This window comes from Sus scrofa, chromosome 10 (assembly GCF_054392235.1).
Source record: "Sus scrofa isolate SSC_HxYL_T2T_F1_AM1 chromosome 10, Sscrofa_HxYL_maternal_Yorkshire_Landrace_v2.0, whole genome shotgun sequence".
Lineage (NCBI taxonomy): Eukaryota > Metazoa > Chordata > Mammalia > Artiodactyla > Suidae > Sus > Sus scrofa.
The window spans coordinates 53,968,869-53,993,869 of record NC_139392.1 but is presented as its reverse complement, the minus strand read 5'-3'; the positions used below and the strand labels follow the sequence as shown (position 1 = coordinate 53,993,869).

General features: G+C 42.1%; 1 protein-coding gene across 47 annotated transcripts in view; it reads left to right on the top strand.

Annotated features, from left to right (window-relative positions):
* AOPEP (aminopeptidase O (putative)) overlaps window positions 1-25,001 on the top strand; it is a 396,587-nt gene that overhangs the window by 43,078 nt on the left and 328,508 nt on the right. For 32 of the 47 annotated variants that reach the window (XR_014817670.1, XR_014817667.1, XR_002336297.2 and 29 more), the window contains exons 2-3: window positions 4,432-5,344; window positions 20,481-20,647. Coding sequence is in view for 23 of the 47 variants with exons in the window: in XM_084979718.1 (XP_084835844.1) it covers window positions 4,569-5,344; window positions 20,481-20,647 (943 nt within the window). In the remaining 24 variants the exon portion in view is untranslated. The remainder of the gene's footprint in view (window positions 1-4,431; window positions 5,345-20,480; window positions 20,648-25,001) is intronic. The other 15 variants (XR_014817672.1, XR_014817669.1, XR_014817663.1 and 12 more) reach the window with 2 other exon arrangements.

Here is a 25,001-nt window from a genome sequence, read left to right as displayed (position 1 = left end):
AGGTCGTGGGTTCAATCCCTGGCCTTGCTCAATCCTGGTGTTGCTATGAGCTGTGGTGTAGGTCGCAGATGCAGCTTGAATCTGACGTTGCTGTGGCTGTGGAATAGGCTGGTAGCTGTAGCTCTGATTAGACCCCTAGCCTGAGAACCTTCATATGCCACAGGTGCAGCCCTAAAAAGCAAAAAATAAAAGAATATGTGATGGAGAAAAGACAGTCTCTTCAAAAAATGGTACTGGGAAAAGTGGACAGCTAGGTGTAAAAGAATGAAATTTGAACATTCTCTACCACTGTACACAAAAATAAACTCAAAATGAATTAAAGACCTAAATGTAAGACTGGAAACCATAAAACTCCTAGAGGAAGACATAGGCGGAACACTCTTGGACATAAATTGTAGCAATATTTTGGGGGAGAATCTATCTCCTAAACAAAGGGAGTAAAAGCAAAAATAAACAAATGGGACCTAATTAAACTTAAAAGATTTTGTGCAGCCAAGGAAACCATTGACAAAAATGAAAAAACAACCTAGTGAATGGGAGAAAATACTTGCAAATGGTATGACCAGGAAGGAGTTAATATCCAAAATATATAAACAGCTCATACAACTCAACATCAAAAAAAAAAAACCCAATTAAAAAATGGGCAGAGAACCTGAATAAACATTTTAAATTCAGATGGCCAACAGGCACATGAAAATATGCTCAACATCACTAATCAGGAAAATGCAAGTCAGAACCACAGTGAGAATCCACCTCACGCCTGTCAGAATGGGTATCATCAAAAAGAACAGAAAAAAATTTGGTGAGGATGTGAAGAAAAGGGAACCCTTGTACATGTTGGTAGGAATGTAAATTGGTGTAGCCTCTGTGGGAAACATTACAAAAGTTTCTCAGAAAACTAAAAATAGAACTACCATATGACCCAATAATTCCACGCCTGGGTGTATATCAAAAACAAAACAAAACAAAAAACCACAACACTCATTTGAAAAGTTATTTATACCTCAAAGCAGCACTTGCAAAGCAGCAGCCTCAGTGTTCATCAACAGATGAACAGATAAAGATGTGGTATACATGCCCATACGTATGCTTGTGCACGTGCGTGCGCGCGCACACACACACACACACACACACAGGCAATGGAGTACTAGTCCACAAAAAGGAGTGAAATTTTGCCATTTGCAACAACGTGGATTGCACTTGGAGGGTACTAAGTGAAGTAACTCAGACAGAAAAGACAAATACTGTATGATATCCTGTATATGTGGAATCTGAAAAATATAACTAGTGAATATAGCAAAAAACCAACAGACTCACAGAGAGCAGTCTAGTGGTTACCAGTGGGGAGAGGGAAGGGGGTGGCACAAAATAGGGGTAGGGGATTAAGAGGTATAAAATATGATGTATATAATAAGCTACAAGGATATATGGTGCAAAACAGTGATTATAGGCTTTACAAATTATGAATCACTATATGGTGCATGTATATATTGTACATCAACTATTTCAATTAAAAAAAAAAAAAAGAATCCACGGAAGAGGACCAAAGGATTTCTAGTTAGATTGACAAAGTGACATTAACAGGCTTGGATGGGCAGGGCTCTAAGGCAGCCTCATTCCCTTGGATGGGCAGGCTCAAAAGTGGTGAAAATTCATCTTTAGAATATGTTTTATTCTCATATTAATTTTCACAAGTAAATGAATCTATTAGGGTTAGACAATATATACTTACATCTATATTATTACAAATGCTAATTTATTCCTTTTCAAATTTGACATCTTTTTTCTTTTTTTTCCTTTTAGGGCCATGCCTTTGGGATATGGAAGTTCCTGGCTAGGGTTCAAATCAGAGCTGCAGCTGCTAGCCTACACCAGAGCAATGAGGGATCTGAGCCATATTTGTGACCTAGGCTGCCAATGCCAGGTCCTTAACCTAAGGAGCAAGGCCAAGGATCAAACCCAGTCTCAAGGATACTGTGTTGGGGTCTTAACCTGCTGAGCCACAATGAGAACTCCAAATTTGATAGTTTTGACAGCCACAAATTTAACCTTTGTCTCAATTGATTCAAAATTTCCTTATTTGTGTGTGTGCGTATTAGGTTTTTTTACTAAACAAGTTGGGTTTTGGGGGGGGGGGGTTGGTTGTTATCTTTCTTAAGAGCCCAACACGATCATAGCCCCAAATACCAACAGGGTGAAGTTTTAATTACCCACTGTTACTCATTACATAGATATAGCCAATAACTTTACTGAAGGTTATTATTCATTATGTGACAAGTTAAACCACTCTCATGCAGAAAAGAGAATACTCTGGCTTATCCCTTTTTGCCCTTTGACTTTTCTAGGACTAAAGGGAGTGCCATATTCTCCATAAATTAATTTCAGATCTTCTTTACATCGCTGACTTCTCTCAGTTCCTATTATTCTTTTTTTTGGGGGGGGAGAGGTGCTGTGCTCGAAGCATGCAGAAGTTCCTGAGCCAGGAATCAAACACGTGCCACAGCAGTGACAATGCCAGCTCTTTAACCCACTGCACCACCAGGGAATTCCACAATTCCTATCATTCTTAAAGTGTATATTATCACACACACTTTGGTGGGGTTGGAGGGAGAGTAGAGAGCAGGGAAAGACTTCAACAGGCAGTGGTACTCAGGCTATGGAGAAAATAGAATTTGACAGGTGCACATGGGCAGCGGGGGCTAGGAGTGCTCCAGGAGTGGCACACTGCTTAGCCCAAAAAGCTTGGAGGCAAGGTGTCAGATCATCTTCAGGGGGCAGTGAGTGCAGCAGGCCCTTTGGCTTGAGGACATGGATTCAAAGAAGAGAGCCATGAGTGTGGCCTCCATGACTGGAAAAATGTCATGAAACCAGATTGTATGAGGCCGCAGAAAGCCAAAAGCTAAGTGAGATTTTGAAGAGGAAATAGCCTGTGGAGGTGTAGAAAATGAAAATTCAGAAGGTTTGATTGTTGGAGTGAAATTCTGGAAGGAAGAGAAGTAAGAGTCTAGTAGATTGGCAGGTAAAGTCAGAAATGAAGTGAGGAGTTACACAATAAAAAGGAGGGGGGCCCAATTTTACTAGAAAAGTCAAGCAAGGAATGGTTTGGGTTTTTTTTTTTTTTTTTTTTTCTTTTGTCTTTTCTGTGGCCACACCTGCGGCATATGGAGGTTCCCAGGCTAGGGGTCGGATCAGAGCTGTAGCTGCCGGCCTACGCCAACGTGGGATCCTAGCCGTGTCTGCAGCCCACACCACAGCTCACGGCAACTTGGGATCCTTAACCCACTGAGCAAGGCCAGGGATCAAACCCACAACTTCATGGTTCCTAGTTGGATTCGTTAACCACTGAGCCACGATGGGAACTCCAAGCAAGGAATGTTTTGTCGTTGATAAAAGGATACCTCTTGATATTTGGAAGTAAAAACACGATTTTAAATAAAACTGCTCTGTCAGAATTTTTGTTTCTGGGGAAACCCTGCCACTTTTTTTCCCACTTTTGGTTAAAAAATAAAACGCACGTGAAAAGAAATTAGGTACACAACAGGGAGTGAAATAATTTCAAATAATTTTTCTTTTAGTTAGATTGCTGTTACAAAATAAGAATACATTTTGATTCAGAACTTTTATGAAGAACTTGGGCATTTTATTAACAACATCTGTTTCTATGTTTTAATTTCTCTCCTTCCTTTTATAGGTATTTGCATACTTTATTTTTTTCAAATGAGAAGCCCTTTTTGTTTGCCACAAGAAGGCTATTATCCAGAATGTTAATGGGTTTTCAGCTATTAAGATGTAATGATATACCTTGAGTATTTAACTATAAATTTGAAAAATCTCCATGAACAATCTCAAAGGAATACTTAGAATGCACTCCTGGTAAATTGGCTCATTTTCCTGTAATTTACTGGAAGTGCTGATATGAGAGCAGCCCTAATGTGAAAAGTACATTAATCCCTGGAGTTACATTGTATGTATTAAATTATTACTCTCAAAGACTAAAATGTATGAGGCCATTTAGCCTTCATTCACATTTGTTGCTCAGAACCACAGTAGAGAAACAATCACTTATCTTTTGATGCACAAAATTAGAAGTGATACATTTAATATCTCTTAAAACAAGAGGCACAGTGATGCTCAGTTACACTTTTTGCCGAACAATTGCTCTTTTCCAAACGAGGACTGTTGGAGTTCAGAGCATGAGTCTTCTGGTTTTGTAGAGGCCCCTTTCATTCCATTGATCACCGAAATATTTTTAGAAACCCATAATGCAGTTTTCTTTGATGTCAGTCAAAAAGATTAGCCTGCCTTCTAGCCCTGAGCTCCTACTCCATTGGGGAATTATTTAAGGAGGCAGTCAACTCTCAGGAACAGTGGCTGCTGGAGCATAGGGTCTTATTTCGGATTTCGTCTAATTGTATTTTTCTTCTTTACCAGAGGACTGAAAGTGGTGGAACCATAATTTGTGACACCAGGTGTTTTTTGGCGAGCTGCCATTTATGACTGCAGAAGATTGGCACTCATAGGAAACCCCTTCGGAGATTTTAACAAGTTTCCCAGCCGCAACCGATACCATGGCCCTACAGCTGGACCCTTCCCGAGATGACCTGCCGCTCATGGCCAACACCAGCCACATACTTGTGAAGCACTATGTCCTAGATTTAGATGTGGATTTCGAAAGTCAAATCATTGAGGGCACCATAGTGCTTTTCCTTGAGTCTGGAAACAGATTCAAGAAACAGCGTAGTTCCCCCGAGGAAACCTGCCGATCAGCATCAAACGAAGCCTGCAGATTTAGGACACCAGAGCCCTGCCATATTCCTGTGACAAATACAAGGACCTTCTCATCTAAAGTGGGATATAATGATTTTGTAATCTGTGGTAAAGGTGAAAAAGATACTTCTGGTAAAGATGGTAACCATGACAACCAGGAGCAGGCTTCTGGGATTTCTAGCTCGAAGTACCGCTGTGACACAGGGAATCATGGGAGTGAGGATTTTTTGCTAGTGTTGGACTGCTGTGATTTGTCTGTATTAAAGGTTGAGGAGGTGGATGTTGCTGCTGTGCCAGGTATTGAAAAATTTACAATGTCTCCCAAGCTCAGGAATCAGATTGTACATGAACTTGTGGCTCTGCCTGCAGATCGTTGGAGGGAGCAGTTAGACTATTATGCTCGCTGCAGCCAGGCTCCTGGCTGTGGGGAACTCCTGTTTGACATTGACACTTGGAGCTTACAGATCAGGAAGACAGGGGCTCAGACAGCTACTGACTTTCCTCACGCCATAAGGATACGGTACAGAACCCAACCCCAGGGGCGATCAGTTACATGGACCTCAGACCAGAGTGGCAGGTAGGTTACCCGGGCACTCCGCAGTCCCCTGCCCATTAATCTTACGCAGTGGGAGATGAGGCTTTGCAAAGACGCTCCTCTTTATTCTGTGGCATTACCCATCTAGCCTGAAATCCTTTGACCCACAGCAAAGCAGGTAAATTCCCAGGCATGCTGAACTCTTAATAGGATTACTTCCCTTAAGTCAGGATGAAAAGATTACTGTATTAAGCCGCGGTATTTCTGATTTAGGAGACTGAAAGTCAGGCTTAGTGATTAAATCCCGAGTGTAGCTCTCTGTTGAGATCTCTGCTGGCAACTTCCAGGGCTGTGGATAGAAGTGATATGTGTCTCTGAGTGAATACTTTCTCAGAGTCCCTTCCTATTCCCCCTGAGGCAGAAGCTGCCAATTTGGGTCAGTGTGAAGCCTGGTAAGATGCCTCTGCATTGTGACTTTCTTACCGTACCTGTCCCTTGGCAGCTATGGCTCTCTGGGCTTTGTTAATTGTCCCATAATGTGAACCTGCAAAGCACCTGAAAGATCTGTTTCTGAGGAGTATGACAGTCTATCCTGTTGAATCCACCCGTGGTTCTTTGGCCATGAGTCTGGGTATTTGACACCTGCGAGACTCCTGGCTTGTCAAATGGGGGAAGGAATTGATGAAGCATCGATGTCCAGAAGGTATATTTAGGCAGCTATTTGTTCTTTTCTTCTTGCCCTTCCTCCAACAGTTGTCCAGCATTTTTAGAATTTGAGAATTTTCAAATCAAACTTTTTTGGTTCCTCATTATTTTACCTATTTCTTTGTGCTAATAATGTACTGCAAGTCAACATGGCAATTATGACTGAGCTGGGTTGGAGGCATGCTCTATCTCCATGAGCTTCTTTTATAGCATCAGACCCCCTGAATGGAGGCAGTGGTCTCAGTAAACTGCTTACATCTCTTCTCCAACCCACTCGCCCCCAAAACCTTTCAGACTATGATTTTTTTAAAGCACCACTTTGATTTTGCGCTCTCATTATTCCGTGCCTTGGCTCTAATCTTACCTCCCGTTCAGGTCTGCCTCCTGCCTCGGATTGAGTTCACTTCCTTTCTTATTTCTTTTAGAGTCTGGGGCAGCCTTTGGGAAACTGCAGGGCTGCTGCACACTGACATCAATACAAAAGTATAGTGATTTCTTTATAGAATAACTTGTTGGATATTCTTTGGAGACTGGGGGGAGACAGGTGTTCTTATTGTATCTTCAATTTTTTTCATTATTTTTTCTTTTGTGCAGATTTTTTTTTAACCTGATGAATTTTACTACATTTATAGTTGTACAGCAATCATCACAACCCAATTTTCTAGCGCTTCCATCCCAAACCCCCAGCCCATCCCCCCACCTTCAACCCATCTCCTTTGGAAACCATAAGTTTTTCAAAGTCTTTGTTAAAGATAGACTTTTCAATAAGATTTAACAATATACTATCTCTGAATACTTACCTAGGAAATTGTAGTTTTTTATACTCCTGGATATTTCATTTTTGAATTAACATAATGGGGAAGAAGAAACGATTGACAGTATTTAGAAGAAACACTTGTTAATGGCCTCAATCATGGGTTTCTTCTCAGTTCTCACTACAAAGAGATTAGACATGTAAATTACATTACTTGTAACATGGTGATTAGAAATGAGTTATGGATAAATGCTGGTTTCCATAAAGAAACTCAGAAGATCCTTGAGCACACTTTGCTCCTGCAAAGGTTGACTTGCATTTGCTGTTGATATCCCCTTTTCTGACAATTTAATATCATGCATGATCACAGCAGGAGTTTAAACTGTATCCTTAGAAGTTTGTGATTATTGAGTAAATATATGGCATTTATGCAATCTTACAAGGATAATAAATGGGTTTTTTTTTTTTTCAAATCCTCAAAAGATTTTTTTCTCCCTTCTTTTTGCTGTTTTGGGGAGATTTTATTATAGTTAAGATAATCTTCCATGGATGGCCACCAAATCTCTGCAAAATTCTCCCACATGCTTAAGAATAAATCTAGGTATATACTGTTAAATGCTGTAAGGACTTTATTTTTTTATTTTTGTATGTGTGTCTCTTTAGGGCCAAACCCGTGGCATATGGAGGTTCCCAGGCTAGGGTTTGAATCGGAGCTACAGCTGCCGGCCTACACCACAGCCACAGCAACTCGTCCGAGCCACATCTATGACCAACACCACAGCTTATGGCAACACCAGATCCTTAACCCACTGAGTGAGGCCAGGAATCAAACCCAAGTCCCCGTGGATACTAGTTGGGTTTGTTAACCCTTGAGCCATGACGGGAACTCCAAGGATACTGTAAGGCCTTTAAAATGCCCAAGGATTCCAGGTTGCTAGACAGAAATAGCCCCTTAATGATATGAGCAAATAGTTATCATCAGAATTACAATGCTTTAAGAATATAAACATATGGAATTCCTGTTGCGGCTCAATGGTTAACAAATCCGACTAGGATCCATGAGGATACGGGTTTGATCCCTGGCCTTGCTCAGTGGGTTAAGGATCTGGCGTTGCCATGAGCTGTGGAGTAGGTCACAGCCACAGCTACAGCTCCGATTGGACCTCTAGCCTGGGACCCTCCATATGCCATGGGTGTGGCCCTAGAAAAGACAAAAAAAAAAAAAAAAAGAGTATAAACATAAGAAAAATGTGAAAAACAAAAAAATGTTTCATACATAAAGTGTAAAAACATAAAATTTCACAATTGAAAAATAGAACTGGATAGAGCCCACTTCCTCCAAGGCATAGTCTACATTTATTAAAACTAAAACAGTTGTTATATTTTTACCTTTAAATGGCAGAATACTATCGGTATACCTACTATACATTCTTAGTCTAAATGAGAAACTTTTTATTCCCATTTTACAAGTGGGAAATTGAATAAAATTACTGAAAGCTCCTAGAAAAATCCAGGTCTTAATTGTGAAAGAGAGCTGTGTTTCTTACTTTTGATTTTTACCACATCCCGTATATTATGCAAAGATTTCAATATATCTTTTAAAATAAATGAATTATATTAGCTTTCAACAAATTTCTGCTTTTAAGCAAATACTAGACAGAAACTTAAGAAAAGATCTAAAACGGTACCTTTCCATTTAAGTTCCATCAGTGGCTTCTCCCCTTCCCACTCTCATCCTACCACTTGTTGAGAATAAAACTTAAGTTATTTTGTTTGATTATACATGTAATAATATACATATAATTTATATATATAAATAATCTCTTAAGGGGTCAGAGGATCCCAGGATGGAATGCAAAATGTGACAAAAGAGTCTAGCTCTATTAAAAAATGTGTGAAACAACAACCTCATTGAAGCGAATAGGGGGAAAAGGTGCTGACCTAAGTTACTTTGGAAATGAATTGAATATGTAAGGCTAGAGGCAAAGGGAACTGTATGTACATGCATACTGTGCTGTGGTTGATGGAATTGTTTCCCATAGGAGTACAGGTTAACAGTTCTGGTACCACTACACATGTATCCTAGAATTGGGCAATTTAGTTAATGGATGGCAGATGGTCGGAGCCAGGTTTCTGACTGTTGAAGTGGGAGATTGCAGACAAGCAAGGGGAAGAGGCTGGAATGATCCATGTGCAAATGGATTAGAATTGGAGACATTACGATGAAGTCATATTTAGCATAATATAGATACAGATGATTTCATATAAAAATAATTATAGATATGAGTGTTTGCAAGGGTTAGCATACACATACATTTCCTTGTTTGTTTGCGGAGTAGGTTTCGAAGCAGTGAGTACACTGTAGTGCCCGGATCTTGGTTTCTGATATCATTCTCCCGTAAAGGAAGCAAGCAGGGCTTCTTGGAGAAATGGCTCAGACTGGGGCAGGAAACGTAGAAGATGAGTCTGGAGCAGCTGTAATGCCAGAAGAAAATGCTCCAACAACAGCAACAAGAACCTGCAATTGTGGGTGTAGGTCAGAAATCCAAGGAACCATCTGAAGAAACTCCTGATGGCTAAAGCTGAGCAACACAAGAAAATGGTTTTGGATGATAACCCAAAGTATTAAATAAATATCCATGAGTCCATATAATATTAAAAAAATGATTGACTTAAATTTAAAAAATGGAGGAGAATGCCCAATTTTTTCTGTCTTTTTTAGGCCACCCCCGTGGCATATGGAGGTTCCAAGGCTAGGGGTCCAATTGGAGCTGTAGCCACTGGCCTACACCACAGCCACAGCAACGCCAGATCCGAGCCTATATACCACAGCTCACGGCAACAGCAACGCCAGATCCTTAACCCACTGGGCAAGGGCAGGGATCGAATCCGTGTCCTCATGAATACTAGTCAGGTTCGTTAACCACTGATCAACCACGGGAACTCCGGAAGTCTACATTTTAAAGATACTCCACTCTCAAGGAGGTAGAGCACATGACTCTTTTCGCCTCAAGTGTGGACTGTACATAGTGACTTCCTTCCAAAAAGGACAGGGGGAAAGGGAGCAAAAGTAAGTTTTCATTGGAGAAACCTGACAAACATGACCTCAGCAAAGAGATCAAAGTTAATATCAACAGTGATGGCATGTCGGGAATTCCTGTTGTGGTGCAGCGGAAACGAATCTGACTAGTTAACAATGAGGTTGCGAGTTTGATCCCTGGCCTTGCTCAGTGGGTTAAGGATCCGGCGTTGCTGTGGGCTGTGGTGTAGGTCACAGACGTGGCTTACATCTAACCCTAATAGAACCAAGAAAAAAAAAATCAGACTTTCAGTGAAATAGCTGACTAGTACTCCTCAGCTAGGGAGACATGAGAATTAAAATTAATGTAGTATCTTGGCACAGAAAAGGGACATTAGAGAAAAATTAAGGAAATTGAATAGGAACTGGATATTGGTTAATGTAACAACTGTGACAAATACACAGGGAAAACTGGGTATGGGATATATGGGAATTCTGTATTTTATCTTTGCACTTTAAAAAATAAATCTTGGAGTTCCCATTGTGGCTTAGCAGGTTAAGAACCTGACTAGTATTCATGAGGATGTGGGTTCAAACCCTGGGCTCACTCAGTGGGTTAGTGATCCAACATTGCCGTGAACCATGGTGTAGGTTGCAGATGCAGCTCGGATCTGGCATTGCCGTGGCTGTGGTGTAGGCCGGCAGCTGCAGCTCCCATTCCATCCCTAGCCCAGGAACTTCTGCATGCCGCAGGTGCAGCCCTAAAAACAAACAAACAAAATAACTAAATAAATCTAAAACTGATAAAAAATTAATTCGAAAAATAAACTTTAGATTTGAAAGCAAACCATCAGGGAGTTTCCCGTTTGGCTCAGTGGTAATGAACCTGGCTAGTATCCATGAGGATGCGGGTACAATCCCTGGCCTCGCTCAGTGCATTAAGGATCCGGCATCACCATGAGCTGTGGTGTAGCTTGTGGATGTGGCTCAGATCCCACATTGCAGTGGCTGTAGTGTAGGCTGGCAGCTGTAGCTACGATTCAACCTCTAGCCCGGGAACCTGCATGTGCTGTGGGTGCAGCCCTAAAAAGCAAAGAAAAGAAACAAACCATCATCTTTTTACCTTGAAATTCCCCTGCCATCCCATTTTTACTGAGTAGCAGTGTTCTCTGGACAAGAGCTGATTAATATGTTTGGAGCTATAAAAGAATATTTCTTTCAATCATTGTCAGTAATTTATTCTTCTTCATTCTAGTTCTAAAATTAAATATCTGGAAATATAAATAAAACAACATTTTCCTTTCTTGTTTTAGCCTTTGTGGGGTTGTGGCAACTCTTGAACCTCAGCTCTCTTTCTTACCTCCATCATTCAGATACTGGACTTTTGGTGACATTTAAACATGACTAACACCTACATAACAGTACGACATATGCTTCTTGGAAAAGATGTTTACTTTTGTGTGGTGTGTGAGTATGTGCGCCCTTTAAAAACATTTTGAAGAGTTCCTGTCGTGGCACAACAGAAACGAATCTGACTAGGAACCATGAGGTTGTGGGTTTGATCCCTGGCCTCGCTCAGTGGGTTAAAGATCCAGTGTTGCCGTGAGCTGTGGTGTAGGTCGCAGATGCGGCTCGGTTCTGGTGTTGTCTGTGGTTGTGGTGTAGGCTGGCGACAACAGCTCTGATTCAACCCCTAGCCTGGGACCCTCCATATGCCGCAGATGTGGCCCTAAAAAGACAAAAGACAAAAAAAAATTTTTTGACTCAAACTGGGTCAGTTTCCTTGTGTAACAGTGTTCTTGCTAAGCTAGACAGGAAGGGGACTTAATATCTTTTTGATTCTAGAGCTTCAACATACTTAAGAAAAAAAAGTCTTTTAAAAACAGAACTCTTTATTCAAAGTTTATGTACTTTCTGCGTGTTTCTGCATTTTTTCCATATCACTGAATAAAATGTTATTTAAAACCAAAGCATTCTTTCTGGCAACCCATTCCTTTTTCCCTTTGGATCATTATAATAGTTGTGGAACCAGCCACGTGGTCTGGGAGATCTTGCTTAAGCTGACATCACTGAAGAAGGGTTGAATGAAGGTGAAATTCAGTTAAATATAGGACATTTATTTTAAAAACTACAGTTGTTTGAATCATCATTAAAGATAAGTAAACTGACCAGGAAAATACATTATAATTTAAAGTAATATTAAAATTTTAAATTTCCTAAATCACTATGATGTTTCTTTGTTTTAGACAAAGCCAGAATGAAGTTGGCAAAATACTGAGGAGGGGACAGTTTTTGAAAATTGTATTTATTTCAGCTATTGGATGAAGGAAGATGTAGACTTTGGAAGTATTTTTAGTTTGGTATCAAAAGTAGATAAACATGCCCCCCCCCAACTAAATAGTTTCATTGTTTTATGTCTCACTATAAAGTTTTAAAATTAAAAGAATAAGCTTTCAGAAGAAAGTGCAGGTCTAAAAGGAACATTTCTGTATCTAATACCCACCCACTTGCTTCAAGAAACCAATATAAAGTTTGTGAAACCTAAGAGGAAATACACAATAATTCTATAATATCAATGTATTATTGCAAAAGAGGAATTGATAATCCCAAACTTGAAAATGTTTAGGGGGAGTTCCTGTCGTGGCGCAGCAGAAACGAATCCGACTAGGAACCATGAGGTTGTAGGTTTGATCCCTGGCCTTGCTCAGTGGATTAAGGATCTGCCGTTGCCGTGAGCTGTGTTGCTGTGGGGTAGGTCGAAGACACAGCTTGGATCCCAAGTTGCTGTGGCTCTGGCCTAGACTGGAGGCTACAACTCCAATTGGACCCCTAGCCTGGGAACCTGCATATGCCGCAGGCGTGGCCCTAAAAAGACAAAAAAAAAAAAAAAATGCTTGGAAGTGTTCTCTTTTAGCTTCTTTCTCCCCTTGCTGTATATTATAGATCTATGTCTATTTCTCAGAATCTCAGTTGAGTTTTGGAAGAAAAGACCATGGTAGACTGTCTTAAACCAGTTACAAAAATGACCAACGAAACAACAACAAAAAAGAATAATCAGACATCAGTAGAACAGAGCAAACCAAAATGACCTATAACCAAGAGCATGGAGTGTTGAAAAGAAGTAGAAGGGTGAGAGCCAAGAGACCTGTATACTCAGAGCTGTGCTGCCAACTAGATGTATGACTTCAGAGGGGGCCTTTTATAGCTCCAGATTCCATGAGAGCATCTCCACATGTTTGCCATACGTAAAATCCTATACTCACAAGGGACTTGCAAATGCGAAATACTATCTTTGCCTTTGCAAACAGCTTTCCTGTTTTGCACCCAAAACACCTCTGTTCAAGAAGAGGTGAATTTCTAACTCAAAGTCACTTTCAGTCCAGTCCATTTTGACTGTACACAAAATCTATCCGAGTCAAAGCAACGTTCTCCTTTGACTTGCCATATGTGTTCATTATGACTAGTGAGTCCTGGTGTTGGTGATTGTACCATGAAGAAGAAACTCTGTGTGTGTGTGTGTGTGTGTGTGTGTGTGTGTACACATGCACACATGCGTGTGAAGTGGTAAAAGAGAAAGAATTGTGGTTGACACTTCCTGTTTTATTAGTTTAGCTCTTGTTTTGTTTTATTGTTTTTTTTTTTTTTTGGCTGCACCCACAGCATGCAGAATTTACCAGGCCAGGGATCAAACCCAAGCCACAGCAGTGACAACTTAACTTATCCACTAGGCCCCTAGGGAACTCCTCCGGCTCTTGGTTTTTGTGGCATAAGAAAGCAAAGAGGTCTATTTACCCACAATGGAGGCTGTAATTTAGGTTTAATGAGGACATGGACTCATAAAAAAGATAAGGTGCAGGAAGGAGAACAGATGGAAAAGAATTAGAGGAGGCATGAAGACTTTGTAATGCTAGGAAGCTTATAAGAGGATCTGACCCACTGACCTGCCACACCTGTGGCCCCTTGGCGCCCCCAGTGACCACATCAGTGCCTCAGTATGGGAAAACATCCCATTAAGCCACACCCATGGCAATGGCAGGCTCATTACCTCTTACCCGCTTCTGTTGAATCAGCCTTCTCACCAGTTGTTGAACTGTGATAATCAAGTCTCTGAAAATGGGTGACTTTTATGGAAAGTAATGAAACTTGAAACATTTTTTAAGCTAAAAATAGCCCCCTTTCTGGAGTTCTCATCGTGGCTCAGTGGTTAACAAATCCGACTAGCATCCATGAGGATGTGGGTTCCATCCCTGGCCTTATTCAGTGGGTTAAGGATCTGGTGTTGCCGTGAGCTGTGGTGTAGGTCGCAGACATGGTTCAGGTCCCACATTGCAGTGGCTCTGGCATAGGCCGGCGGCTACAGCTCTGATTTGACTCCTAGCCTGGAACCTCCATGTGCCGCCAGTGCAGCCCTAAAAGACAAAAAAAGACCCCCCCAAAATAAATAAATAACCCCCTTTCACTCTGCTGCAAAAATACAAATGCATATGGTAGTCAACTGAAAGGAAAGAAGATATATGGTTTGAATCAATTCCCTACAAGTTTTCTTTTATAGATGGCTTCTCTTTAAGAGACATTAAGCAAACATTCAGTTTAGTTGATGTCTTAGTCCTTTCAGGCTGCTATAACCCCAAAAAACACAGAGCAAATGGCGTATAAACAATAGAGATTTATTTCTCACTATTCTGGAGACTAGAAGTACAAGATCAGGGTGCCAGCCTGGTCTGGTCTTGAAGGCCTTCTTTCGTGTTATGGACTGCCAACTTCTGGCTGCGGTCTCACACAGTGGCAGGGGCTAAGAAACATTAATCTCATTCATGAGGGCTCTGCCTTCATGCCCTGAGCATCTTGAAAAGACCCACCTTCTAATTCCATCACTTTGGACATGAAGATTTCAACATAGGAATTTGGACGGACCCATTCAGACCATGACACAGCATGGGGGATCTCATCCTCATTTGACTGTTCTTCAACACAGTGTTACGTGACACAAACATACAACAGGGGGTTGAAGTAATTGTTCTTCTGACAGGTTCTTCCTCAATTTAGATGTTCTCAAATGGCAGCAAGCCACAGGACTGCCTCCTAACCCCTGTCTTATCCTGCTTTCTTTCTGATTTCCAGTGGCCTTCTCCCATCCCCACAACTCCTTTGTAGTCACTCTGGGCTCCCCTGGGTCTCCCAGGCAGGTGGGTATCCCAGATGGTGGGGGTTGAGCCCTCGTGTGAGAGTTTTCCTTTGAGTGTTGGGAGGAATTGTTCAGTGGGGAAATAATGAAGTTACAAACATCAGAGCATTGCAGGCTGGCACCCAAACTTCTAACCTATAAGCATTTCAGTAACATGGCAGAGGTGCAAGGCCGTGCATGTTGAGTAAACACAGCTGCATTAATCACACATCCAGATAACTGCAAAGCATGTTTATAAATGCACATAAATTTTCCTCCCTTCTTAGGACACGGGGGGAGAGAGGGGTATATGTGTGAGAGGAGTCACCATGTAGAGAGCACGATTTTCATGACTCCACGAAGACCTCATGTTCCCCCCATTCTCCATTTTCTGTCCGATGCCCCACATTCCACCAATAGACCTTTATCCAGGGGTTAAAGCTTTCATCAGTGTTGAAATGTAGCTACTTGAAATTGTTTTAGGGAGGTCCCACTATGGTGCAACGGGATCGGTGGTATCTCTGCAGTGCCAGGACACAGGTTCGATGCCCAGCCCAGCTCAGTGGGTTAAAGGATCTGCCGTGGCCACAGCAGCGGTGTAGGTTGCAACTGCAGCTCAGATCTGATCCCTGGCCCAGGAACTCCCTATGCTGTGGGTTGGCCAAAAAAAGAAAAAAAAACAAAATCGTTTCAGACATTGCACCGTGGCATGTGACTTGCAAGAGAATATCCGATTGTAAACGCTCAAAAAGCCTTTGGTTCTAAAGCACTTGGTTTGGGTGTGCTAGGGAGGGAGGAGTGACGCTGCTGCTGAGAAGGAAGACATAGGCCAAGAAAGGAGTATACTGGGAGCACAAAGAGAATCTGCCTTTTCAAGGAATTTTGCCTAGCATTGTTTTCCTCTTTATGAAAACATTCCAATAAGCAAGTGGTTGAGTCTTATATTTATGGGTGTGGCTTTTAGATAGACGACTTAAGCTGTACTTTCAGAGTTACAGCTTTGGAAACCAAGTGGAAAGCTGGAAAGAAAACACATGGACCTTAACAGAAAGGATGCCCCAGATATATACAGAGGGGAGGAAAAGAGACTTGTGGGGACAGAGAGGAGGCTGGAGGTGAGAGCCTCCTGGGGGCCTGGCCCCATCACTAATCCCCTTGGTGGGAGATGTCAAGTGCTGAGGCAGAAAGAGCCCCCAAGAGGATGGCAGGAGATCAGGACAAAACCCTGGTGCGAAATACCTAGAACTAGAGTGTTTAGAGGGAAGAAACAACAGAGAATTGGGGTGGAAATGATGATGATATCATCCTTTTAAAAAATCAAGTCAATTGAAGTTTCCCTCCCCACCTCCCGACTTGTGTGTGACACCCAGCCTCAGATCTGCCTGTAACATCTATACTTAATACTTCATAAAGTCATCATTTCTAAATTTTTGAGCTAGGTCTGATTTCAGACCCTCAGTGCTGTTTTTGGACACTGCACTGTTTGGGGTTAGGAGGCTGAGGTCTCAGTGCCCATTCAGATGTCCTCCGCCATGGAGTGTGTAAAGCCCTTCGTATGCAGATTGAACAGGCAGGAACTCTCCTTTTCCCTGGTCCCTTCCTGTGATTTTGCTTGGCAGCTTGACTTTCTTCTCTTATTTAATAGCCTTGTGATCCATCTCATCACGTGAGCCGGAAACCTGAGAAAATTCTGTTGGTTATCTATTTTTGCATAACAAATTACCCCCAAACTTGGGAGTGCCCATTGTGGCTCAGCAGGTTAAGAACCCGACTGGTATCCATCAGGATGTGGGTTTGATCCCTCAGTGGGTTAAGGATCCAGTGTTGCCCTGAACTGTGGTGTAGGTCACAGATGTGGCTCAGATCTGGTGTGGCTGTGGCTATGGTGTAGGCCAGCAGCCGCAACTCTGATTCAACCCCTAGCCCGGGAACCTCCATATGCCATGGGTGTGGCCCTCAAAAGAAAAAAAAAAAAAATTACCCCCAAACTTAACAGCTTAAAAGAACCAGACTTATATACCATTTCTGAAAGCCAGGAATCCAGGAGCGCTTAACTGGGTTCTTCTGGCTCAGGACCTCTTACAGTGTTGCTGTCAGCTGGCTGCCAGGATCACAGGCATCGCAAGGCTTGGCTGGAGCTGGAAGATGTTCTTCCAAATTCATGTGCAAGGTTGTTGGCAGGTTTCAGGTCTCCTCACTGACTGGGGGCCAGAGGCCTCCATTCCTACCCCATGGACTCCTCCATAGGCTGCCAGAATGTCTTCATGCCATGGCAACTGGATTCCCCAGCAAGCAAGGGATGAGAAGGAGAGAGAGAGGAGAACCCCTAAAACAAAAGCCAGAGATTTTTAAATAGTCGAATCTCAGAAGTGATATCACTTCTGCCATGCCCACTGGTCACAAAGGCCAACCCTGATGCAGTGTGGGAGGGGACTCTGCATGGGTGTGAATACCAGGGACCAGGTCACTGGGGTCCATCTTGGAAGCTGGCTACCTCAGAGAGGCCTTCCCTTCCTTCTCCCTCTCCTTTAGCAAATCGCCAAGTCCTTCTAATTCTTCCTCTGCAGTGTTTCTCACCTATAACTTCATCTCAGATCTCTTTCTTCTGGAGGCTGATGGAAAAAGCCTTGGGGACCGCATACCTAAGGGAACAAGCAGAATGCATGATAATATGCCAGCAAGGTTTCCAACCCACCTTATAGGGAGAAGGGGAGTACACACCCTGGCAAGCTAGTGTTTTGGGGAGGATTTGTTCCCTGTGCATGAAAGGGAAAGCCTGTAACCACCAGGGTCACCCTAGGGAAGTGTGCTGCGTTCAAAAGCAAGACAACACAGATACTTTCAGAGTGGCCTAAGCACCCTGGGACTTGAGACCACAATATGGGATAAGTGCCCCCTTTGCATGAGGCAGAGAAGGTCTTAGGATATCTCTAGGCAGAGGCCTCCCACTTCCCTGTAAGCATCACAAATAGGTTTAATTCAACAAGTCTACTTAGAGGAGTTCCCATCGTGCCTCAGTGGTTAACAAATCTGACTAGGAACCATGAGGTTGCGGGTTCAATCCCTGGCCTCGCTCAGCGGGTTAAGGATCTGGTGTTGCCATGAGCTGTTGTGTAGGTCACAGACGAGGCTCGGATCTGGCGTTGCTGTGGCTCTGGTGTAGGCCGGCAGCTGTAGCTCCAATTGGACCCCTAGCCTGGGAATCTCCATATGCTATGGGTGCGGCCACAGAAAATACAGAAAAAAAAAAAAAAAAAAAAAAAAAAAAGGACAAGTCTACTTAGAGTGGAAGTGGATTCCTAGAGCTCAAGCTGTGGAGTCCATTCTGCTTCGGTGAGAAAGAAAACCTTGATTCTCAATGTCATTAGTCATTGTCAAAGGGAGAGGCATTACACGTGCCATGTAGACAATGGCAACATACTTACTCTCTTTCCACTAATGATACTTTTCTTCTTGGGATCCTTCTCTAAGATGGGCCTTTGAGGGAAAAAAGCAGGTGAATTTTTCAGAACTAGGCATACCTTGACCCCATATACCTGAGCTATGTGAGCTGCTAAAGCTCCCCCCACCAGCACCCATCCATCACCAGCAGCCCCATCTGGAAGAAGGTGGCTTTAGGGGGCTTTGTCCTTAGGGTCTCAGGCAGCCTGAGGCTGGAGAGTTAACCAAGGCTCATCAATTAACCAAGGATCTAAGGAGACCAGGGTGGAGCTCAGCACTCATTGAAACTGATGGAACATTCGGGGCCTTCCGTAAAAATTTGTCTTTGCTCTTGGCTCGATGATTCTGGAACACAGAATCCTATAGATTTAGAGACCACAACAGGCAGTAGAAGTCCTGCCCTTCATCCCCATTTAGCATGTGACTCAGAGAGGTCAAGGGACTTTCCCATGGCCATTTAGTGAGTCGGTAATTCAGCCAGGACCCAAGTCTGAATTTCTAATCTTCTTTCCCCGTCTCATGTCAAACCTGTGCATCATCACAGCATATACATTTCTAGGAGGTAGACTGCAACTGCATGTCTGCTGTAAGGTCCATTTTCGGCTCTTATTGTTTTCTTTGAATGACAAGGAACCTCCTCTCCCAGGCTTCCTTGCCTTTGGCTTCCTGCCAGTTTTGGCCAATGCAGGGCACTGGTGGAACATTTGAGAGCAGGAGTTGGGGAGAAACAAGGTATTTTCTCTCCCCTCTCTGCTTCTTTTGTGCATCTCTAGCAATGATGAGTCTCCTTTGGTCCCAGCACCCGCCGGACCTTCCCCACGGTGACTCTGGCTTCCGCCCAATGACCCCTGATGCTGTAAGCCTGTAACACCCAGTAACACCAGCTCCTCCAACATGTGGAGTCACAGCTACTTACCACTGTGTCTAATCTCTCGGCTGCCTCATTGTCCCCTGTTTGGCTTCTCAACTCTTCTGTAACTTGTATAACCAGTTCCCTGTATGAAAAGACCTAGACCAGGTTTCTCTTTTCCTTCCTGGACCCCAACTGAAGGAGCGGGGCCATCATTCTCCCTGTTCTTGCACACGGTAAGAACACAAGAGAGGTTTCGTCGTAACAACGTTAACAAAAAAGGAAAACCAGTTGCAAGAGAGGTAGTGTTCTGCCCTAATATTTACTCTATAAAACAAGCCAATTAAAACTATATCAGGTTTGCCATAACCCCTGAAAAGCAAAAAGTAGAAATACTTTCCTAAGGCATCTTCCTCCGGGCCAGTCCGTGCCTCCTACACCCTAGTGTCGGAAGAACAGACCTCTCTCATCTCATAAATTTTTTTGTTTTCTATCTCTGGCCGTGACTTAATCATGGAAGGGGTTGTCCTTGATATGGGTGGGTCTGTATTTTTTAATTGTAGCAGAATGAGGCCTAACGTCATGCCATTGGTTTCCTGCACTTGCTTTGCTAACAGCTCTATCCTTGGCCTTCCCGTCACAAGCCTGGTTGTTGCGACCTACGCGCCTGTTTATATGCCAACCCTTGTTCTTGGCCTCCACACAAGGATTCCCACAAGGGTTCCATTGGCGATGGTGGTTTCCAAGATTGGGGGTATCTGCCTGCCAGCCCTGGATTTGAGACCACCAGCTTGTTTTTCTAAGCATTAATATCTCAGTGATCGCCTAAACATGTTTTCTTTTCCAGAATATTTTCCAAACGGTTCATAAGAATGTCCCTAAAACTTTTTCTCTTTTGAAGGCTTAAGGGCCTAAGGGGAGGGGCAAGGGTAATATAAATTTTAACTTGGCAGACTAGTATTTAAAACTTCATCCAAAAAATATTTTTCCCCTTTAAAACAAAACAAAACAAAACAACTCTCTTTATATAGTTAAGTAATTCATTTGGGAGAAGTTACCACTCCGCTATTCACATAGCCAGCCCTTGGCAGTTTCAATTCAAGATGCTTTGAAACTAGTCAACTACAAAGCCTCCGCTATTTTCTCTTTGAAAGCGCAACTTAACCTTCACTACCATGGTGGTGAGAAAAGTGACAACTCGTTTTAAAGATTCTTCTCCTTTGTTTCTTTGTCTTTCTTCTGCAGGCCATGTGTTTATACTATGGGATCTCCCATAAACAACAGGGCCCTTTTTCCATGCCAGGAGCCACCCGTTGCCATGTCAACATGGCAGGCTACAGTTCGAGCAGCTGCATCTTTTGTTGTTTTAACGAGTGGGGAGAATTCTGCCAAGCCAACACAGCTTCGGGAAGGTACTGTACATGTGTTCTGTGCTTCTTTATGTATTGCACACATGCTGGACACAGGAACCCCATACACAGTGTTTTTCTCAACTTTAAAAGAGCTCCTTTATTAGGTGGGTTGGACTGAACGCACTATAAAACATGCTGCCAGCGAAAACAGCAGGGGCTGGGAGGGGCACTTGGGCACCTAGGCATGGCGTGTGGTGCTCTTCATGCCAGAGTTATCAATTCCGAGATTATTTCGGCAGTTGCTCTCACCTGATGGTTTGTGGGCCATAAGTGGGTGGTCTTGGTTGAAGACCTTCTAGGCAAGCAAGCATGTCATGGACACACCGTTCCAGTTGAGTTCCCTGTGGTTTGGTCATGGAGCCGGTACAGGGTTCTTCGTTGTTATGCTGAGTAATGGTGCTCCTGCAGGCTGGCCCACTGGAGTTGTCCTGGTATTGCTTCTGTTCTGTACACTATTTGGCCATGAAGTTCTGAACGAAAGGTGTATAAGAAAGATGTCAGGGAAGATGCATCCTCAAGCTTTGGTCTGAGTTTCCTGCTTATTGCAATAATTAACTTTTTTTTGCTTGAGATCTTGAGCATGTTGCAGCAAGGTAAAGTTTTTATTGTAACAGTCTTCATTTAAAATACGCTATCTCCTTCCATTACTTACTACAGAAACTTTACAATTTACAAGAAAGTAAAAGTAACAAAGTTAAATCATTTTAAAGAAAATGGTTGTTAGCTAGCATTTTGTTGCCACTCCCTCTTGTATTTAAAATCTAATATATATAGTACGTATTATCATTTCAAAATTGTCATCATAGCATATAGCAGTTTTGCATTCTGCTTTATTTTCACTTACAGTGTATCTTGTATATTTTTCAGGTCCCTAAGTATTTTTTAAAAATATAATTTTTAATGTCTGCATAATATTTTATTGTGTGAGTAGATCAGATTTTATTTAACACTTCCATATGATTAGACATTTTTATTGTTGTCAGGGTTTTTTTCTTATTATAGATAAAGTTGCATTAAATCCCTGAGGAGATAATGTGTATACAATTAGAACGATTGAGTGAAACATTTTGAACGTGTTTAAGGCTGTCGGTATAAGTCTTGTGGTATAAAGGTTGTGCCAATTTATACACCCATAGAGGGTCCCCTTTGCCCTGGAGTTACACGCATCTCAGGCAAGAGAAGGTTTCTCTTTCATTTGGATTACTTCGATTATCAAGGAGGTTTCAGGTGTCCTTATATGTTTCTTAACTGTCTTAATTTCCTTTCTGTTCATTGCCTTTGCTCATTGTGTGAATCGAGGCCTCAGGTGAGGCTTCCAAAAGTTTGTTTCGACTTACCCTTTGACTGGATCTTTTAAAGATAAAAATATTGGCACTTCCAGGTTGGTGAGCCTGCGGAGATGTGGGGCGAGTGGAGAGGGCAAGGAAGCTCCCTGCTCCTTCCCGCATTCCTTGCCCCAGGCCTCTCTTCCATCTGCTGTCCTGAGTTGACTGTCCACTCTTTAGACCCAGCAGAAAAGTAAACCAGTCTGTTTCCTTGGGTCTTCCTTTCCTTATGGAAGCCCCCGTGTCATATTAGACCTATATTAACTAAACCTGTAAGCTCTTCTCCAGTTTAAATAAAGTAAAATGAAGAGATTAATCTCTTATCATATTTGTGATAAGTATTTTTCTCAGTTCTTAGTATACCTTTTTTTTTTTTTTTTTTTTTTGGTCTTTTTAGGGCTGTACCTGAGACACATGGAGGTTCCCAGGCTATCGGTCCAATCGGAACTGCAGCTGCCAGCCCACACCACAGCCACAGCAACATAGGATCTGAGCCATGTCTTTGACCTACACCACAGCTCACCCAACGCAGGGTTCTTTTATTTTTTTATTTATTTAATTTATTTATTTTTCTTCCACTGTACAGCATGGGGACCAAGTTACACATACATGTATACATACTTTTTCCTCCCATTGTTGTGTTTCGATGTAAATATCTAGACATAGTTCTCAATGCTACACAACAGGATCTCATTGTAAATCCATCCCAAAGGCAATAGTTTGCATCTGTTAACCCACAAGCTCCCGATCCCTCCCACTTCCTCCCTCTCTCCCCTGGACAGCCACGAGTCTATTCTCCAAGTCTGTGATTTTCTTTTCTGTGGAAACGTTCATTTGTGCTATATATTAGATTCCAGTTATGTGATATCATGTGGTATTTGTCTTTCTCTTTCTGACTTAACTTCACTCAGTATGAGAGTCTTTAGTTCCATCCATGTTGCTGCAAATGGCATTATGTCGTTCTTTTTATGGCTGAGTAGTATTCCATTGTGTATATATACCACATCTTCCTAATCCAATCATCTGTTGATGGACTTTTGGGTTGTGTCCATGTCTTGGCTATTGTGAATAGCGCTGCAATGAACATGCGGGTGCATGTGTCTTTTTTAAGGAAAGTTTTCTCCGGATATATGCCCAAGAGTGGGACGGCTGGGTCATACGGTAGTTCTATGGATAGATTTCTAAGGTTCCTCCATAGTGTTCTCCAGAGTGGCTGTACCAGCTTACACTCCCACCAACAGTGCAGGAGGGTTCCCTTTTCTCCACACCCCCTCTGGCATTTGTTATTTGTGGACTTATTAATGATGGCCATTCTGATTGGTGTGAGGTGGTTGGTATCTAGTGGTAGTTTTGATTTGCAGTTCTCTGATCACCGGGGATGTTGAGCATTTTTTCATGTGCTTGTTGGCCATCTGCACATCTTCCTTGGAAAAATGTCTGTTCAGGTCTTTTGCCCATTTTTCCATTGGGTGGTTGGCTTTTTTGCTGTTGGGTTGTATAAGCTGCTTGTATAGCCTAGAGATTAAGCCCTTGCCAGGTGGATCATTTGAAACTATTTTCTCCCATTCTATAAGTTGTCTTTTTGTCTTCTTTTTGGTTTCCTTTGCTGTGCAAAAGCTTGTCAGTTTGATTAGGCCCCGCTGGTTTATTTTTGCTCTTATTTCTGTTGCCTTGGAAGACTGACCTGAGAAAATATTCATGAGGCTGATGTCAGAGAATGTTTTGCCTATGTTCTTTTCCAGGCGTTTGATGGTATTTTGTCTTATAGTTAAGTCTTTCAGCCATTTTGAGTTTATTTTCATGCATGGTGTGAGGGTGTGTTCTAGTTTCATTGATTTGCATGCAGCTGTCCAGGTTTCCCAGCAATCCTTGCTGAAAAGACTCTCTTTTTTCCCATTTTATGTTCTTGCCTCCCTTGTCAAAGATTAATTGACCATAGGTGTCTGGGTTTATTTCTGGTTCTCTATTCTGTTCCATTGGTCTGTCTGTCTGTCTCTTTTGGTACCAGTACGACACCGTTTTGATGACTGTGGCTTTGTAATATTGCTTGAAGTCTGGAGGAGTTATGCCTCCTGCTTGGTTTTTGTTTCTCAGGATTGCTTTGACAATTCTGGTTCCATATAAATTTTTGGATTGTTTGTTCTAGTTCTGTGAAAAATGTCCTGGGTAATTTGATAGGGATTGCATTGAATCTGTAGATTGCTTTCTTTCTTTGTTGTAAGTCTTTCTTTGCTTTCACCTGTGTTGCTCCAATGTTTTAATTTGATTTTCAATTTTTTCATAATATAACTAATCTGTTTGTAATTTATTCTGGTCAGGGTTGTGAAATGAAGACTAAACATCTTGTCTTTTCAGATAGGAACTAGTTACCCAAGTTCATTTCTTGAGTCTTTTTTAATTTGTGATGTCTCTTTCATCCTAAATTAGATTTATGCATGTATTTGTATTACATTAGTAATTATATTTGTATTACATCTTATCTTCTAGGAATTACAATTATTATTTTACATTTTCATCCAGTTTCAAATTATGTTTGCAACAGGTATTTAGACTCTTGAGCTCTTAAGTTTGAGTCAAGTCGTAATTAGCTGGGAAATGGCTTCAGTATTTTTTTTTTTTTCCTGGAAGAGTGGATATGTGGTGTAGTTTCTGAGCTCTCCCATATTCAGGTGGGCTTTTTGTTGTATTCACTTATGAACAGACCTTCAGATATATCACTTAAAATGAGCACTGGTTTGCTTTACGCAAGACTTTCAATGAGCTTGTTGTGGCCATTAGTCCCCAGTTCCAGAGAGAAAGTAGGAGGACAAAATGGGACAGCATCTTTGGAGTGAGGTCAGAACACTTTTTGGAGATCATGAAGGAATAGAAATAGGAGGTATAGGCTAAGCATGAGACAGCATCTGGAAGTCACCTCTCACCATATGGATTCAAAGAACTCACGTGCTGCAGTGTAGACTGATGCCCAGCCTTATTGTGACTCGGCTGTGCATCAGCTGAGGTATAAAATTCTTACTTCTTTCCCCTTT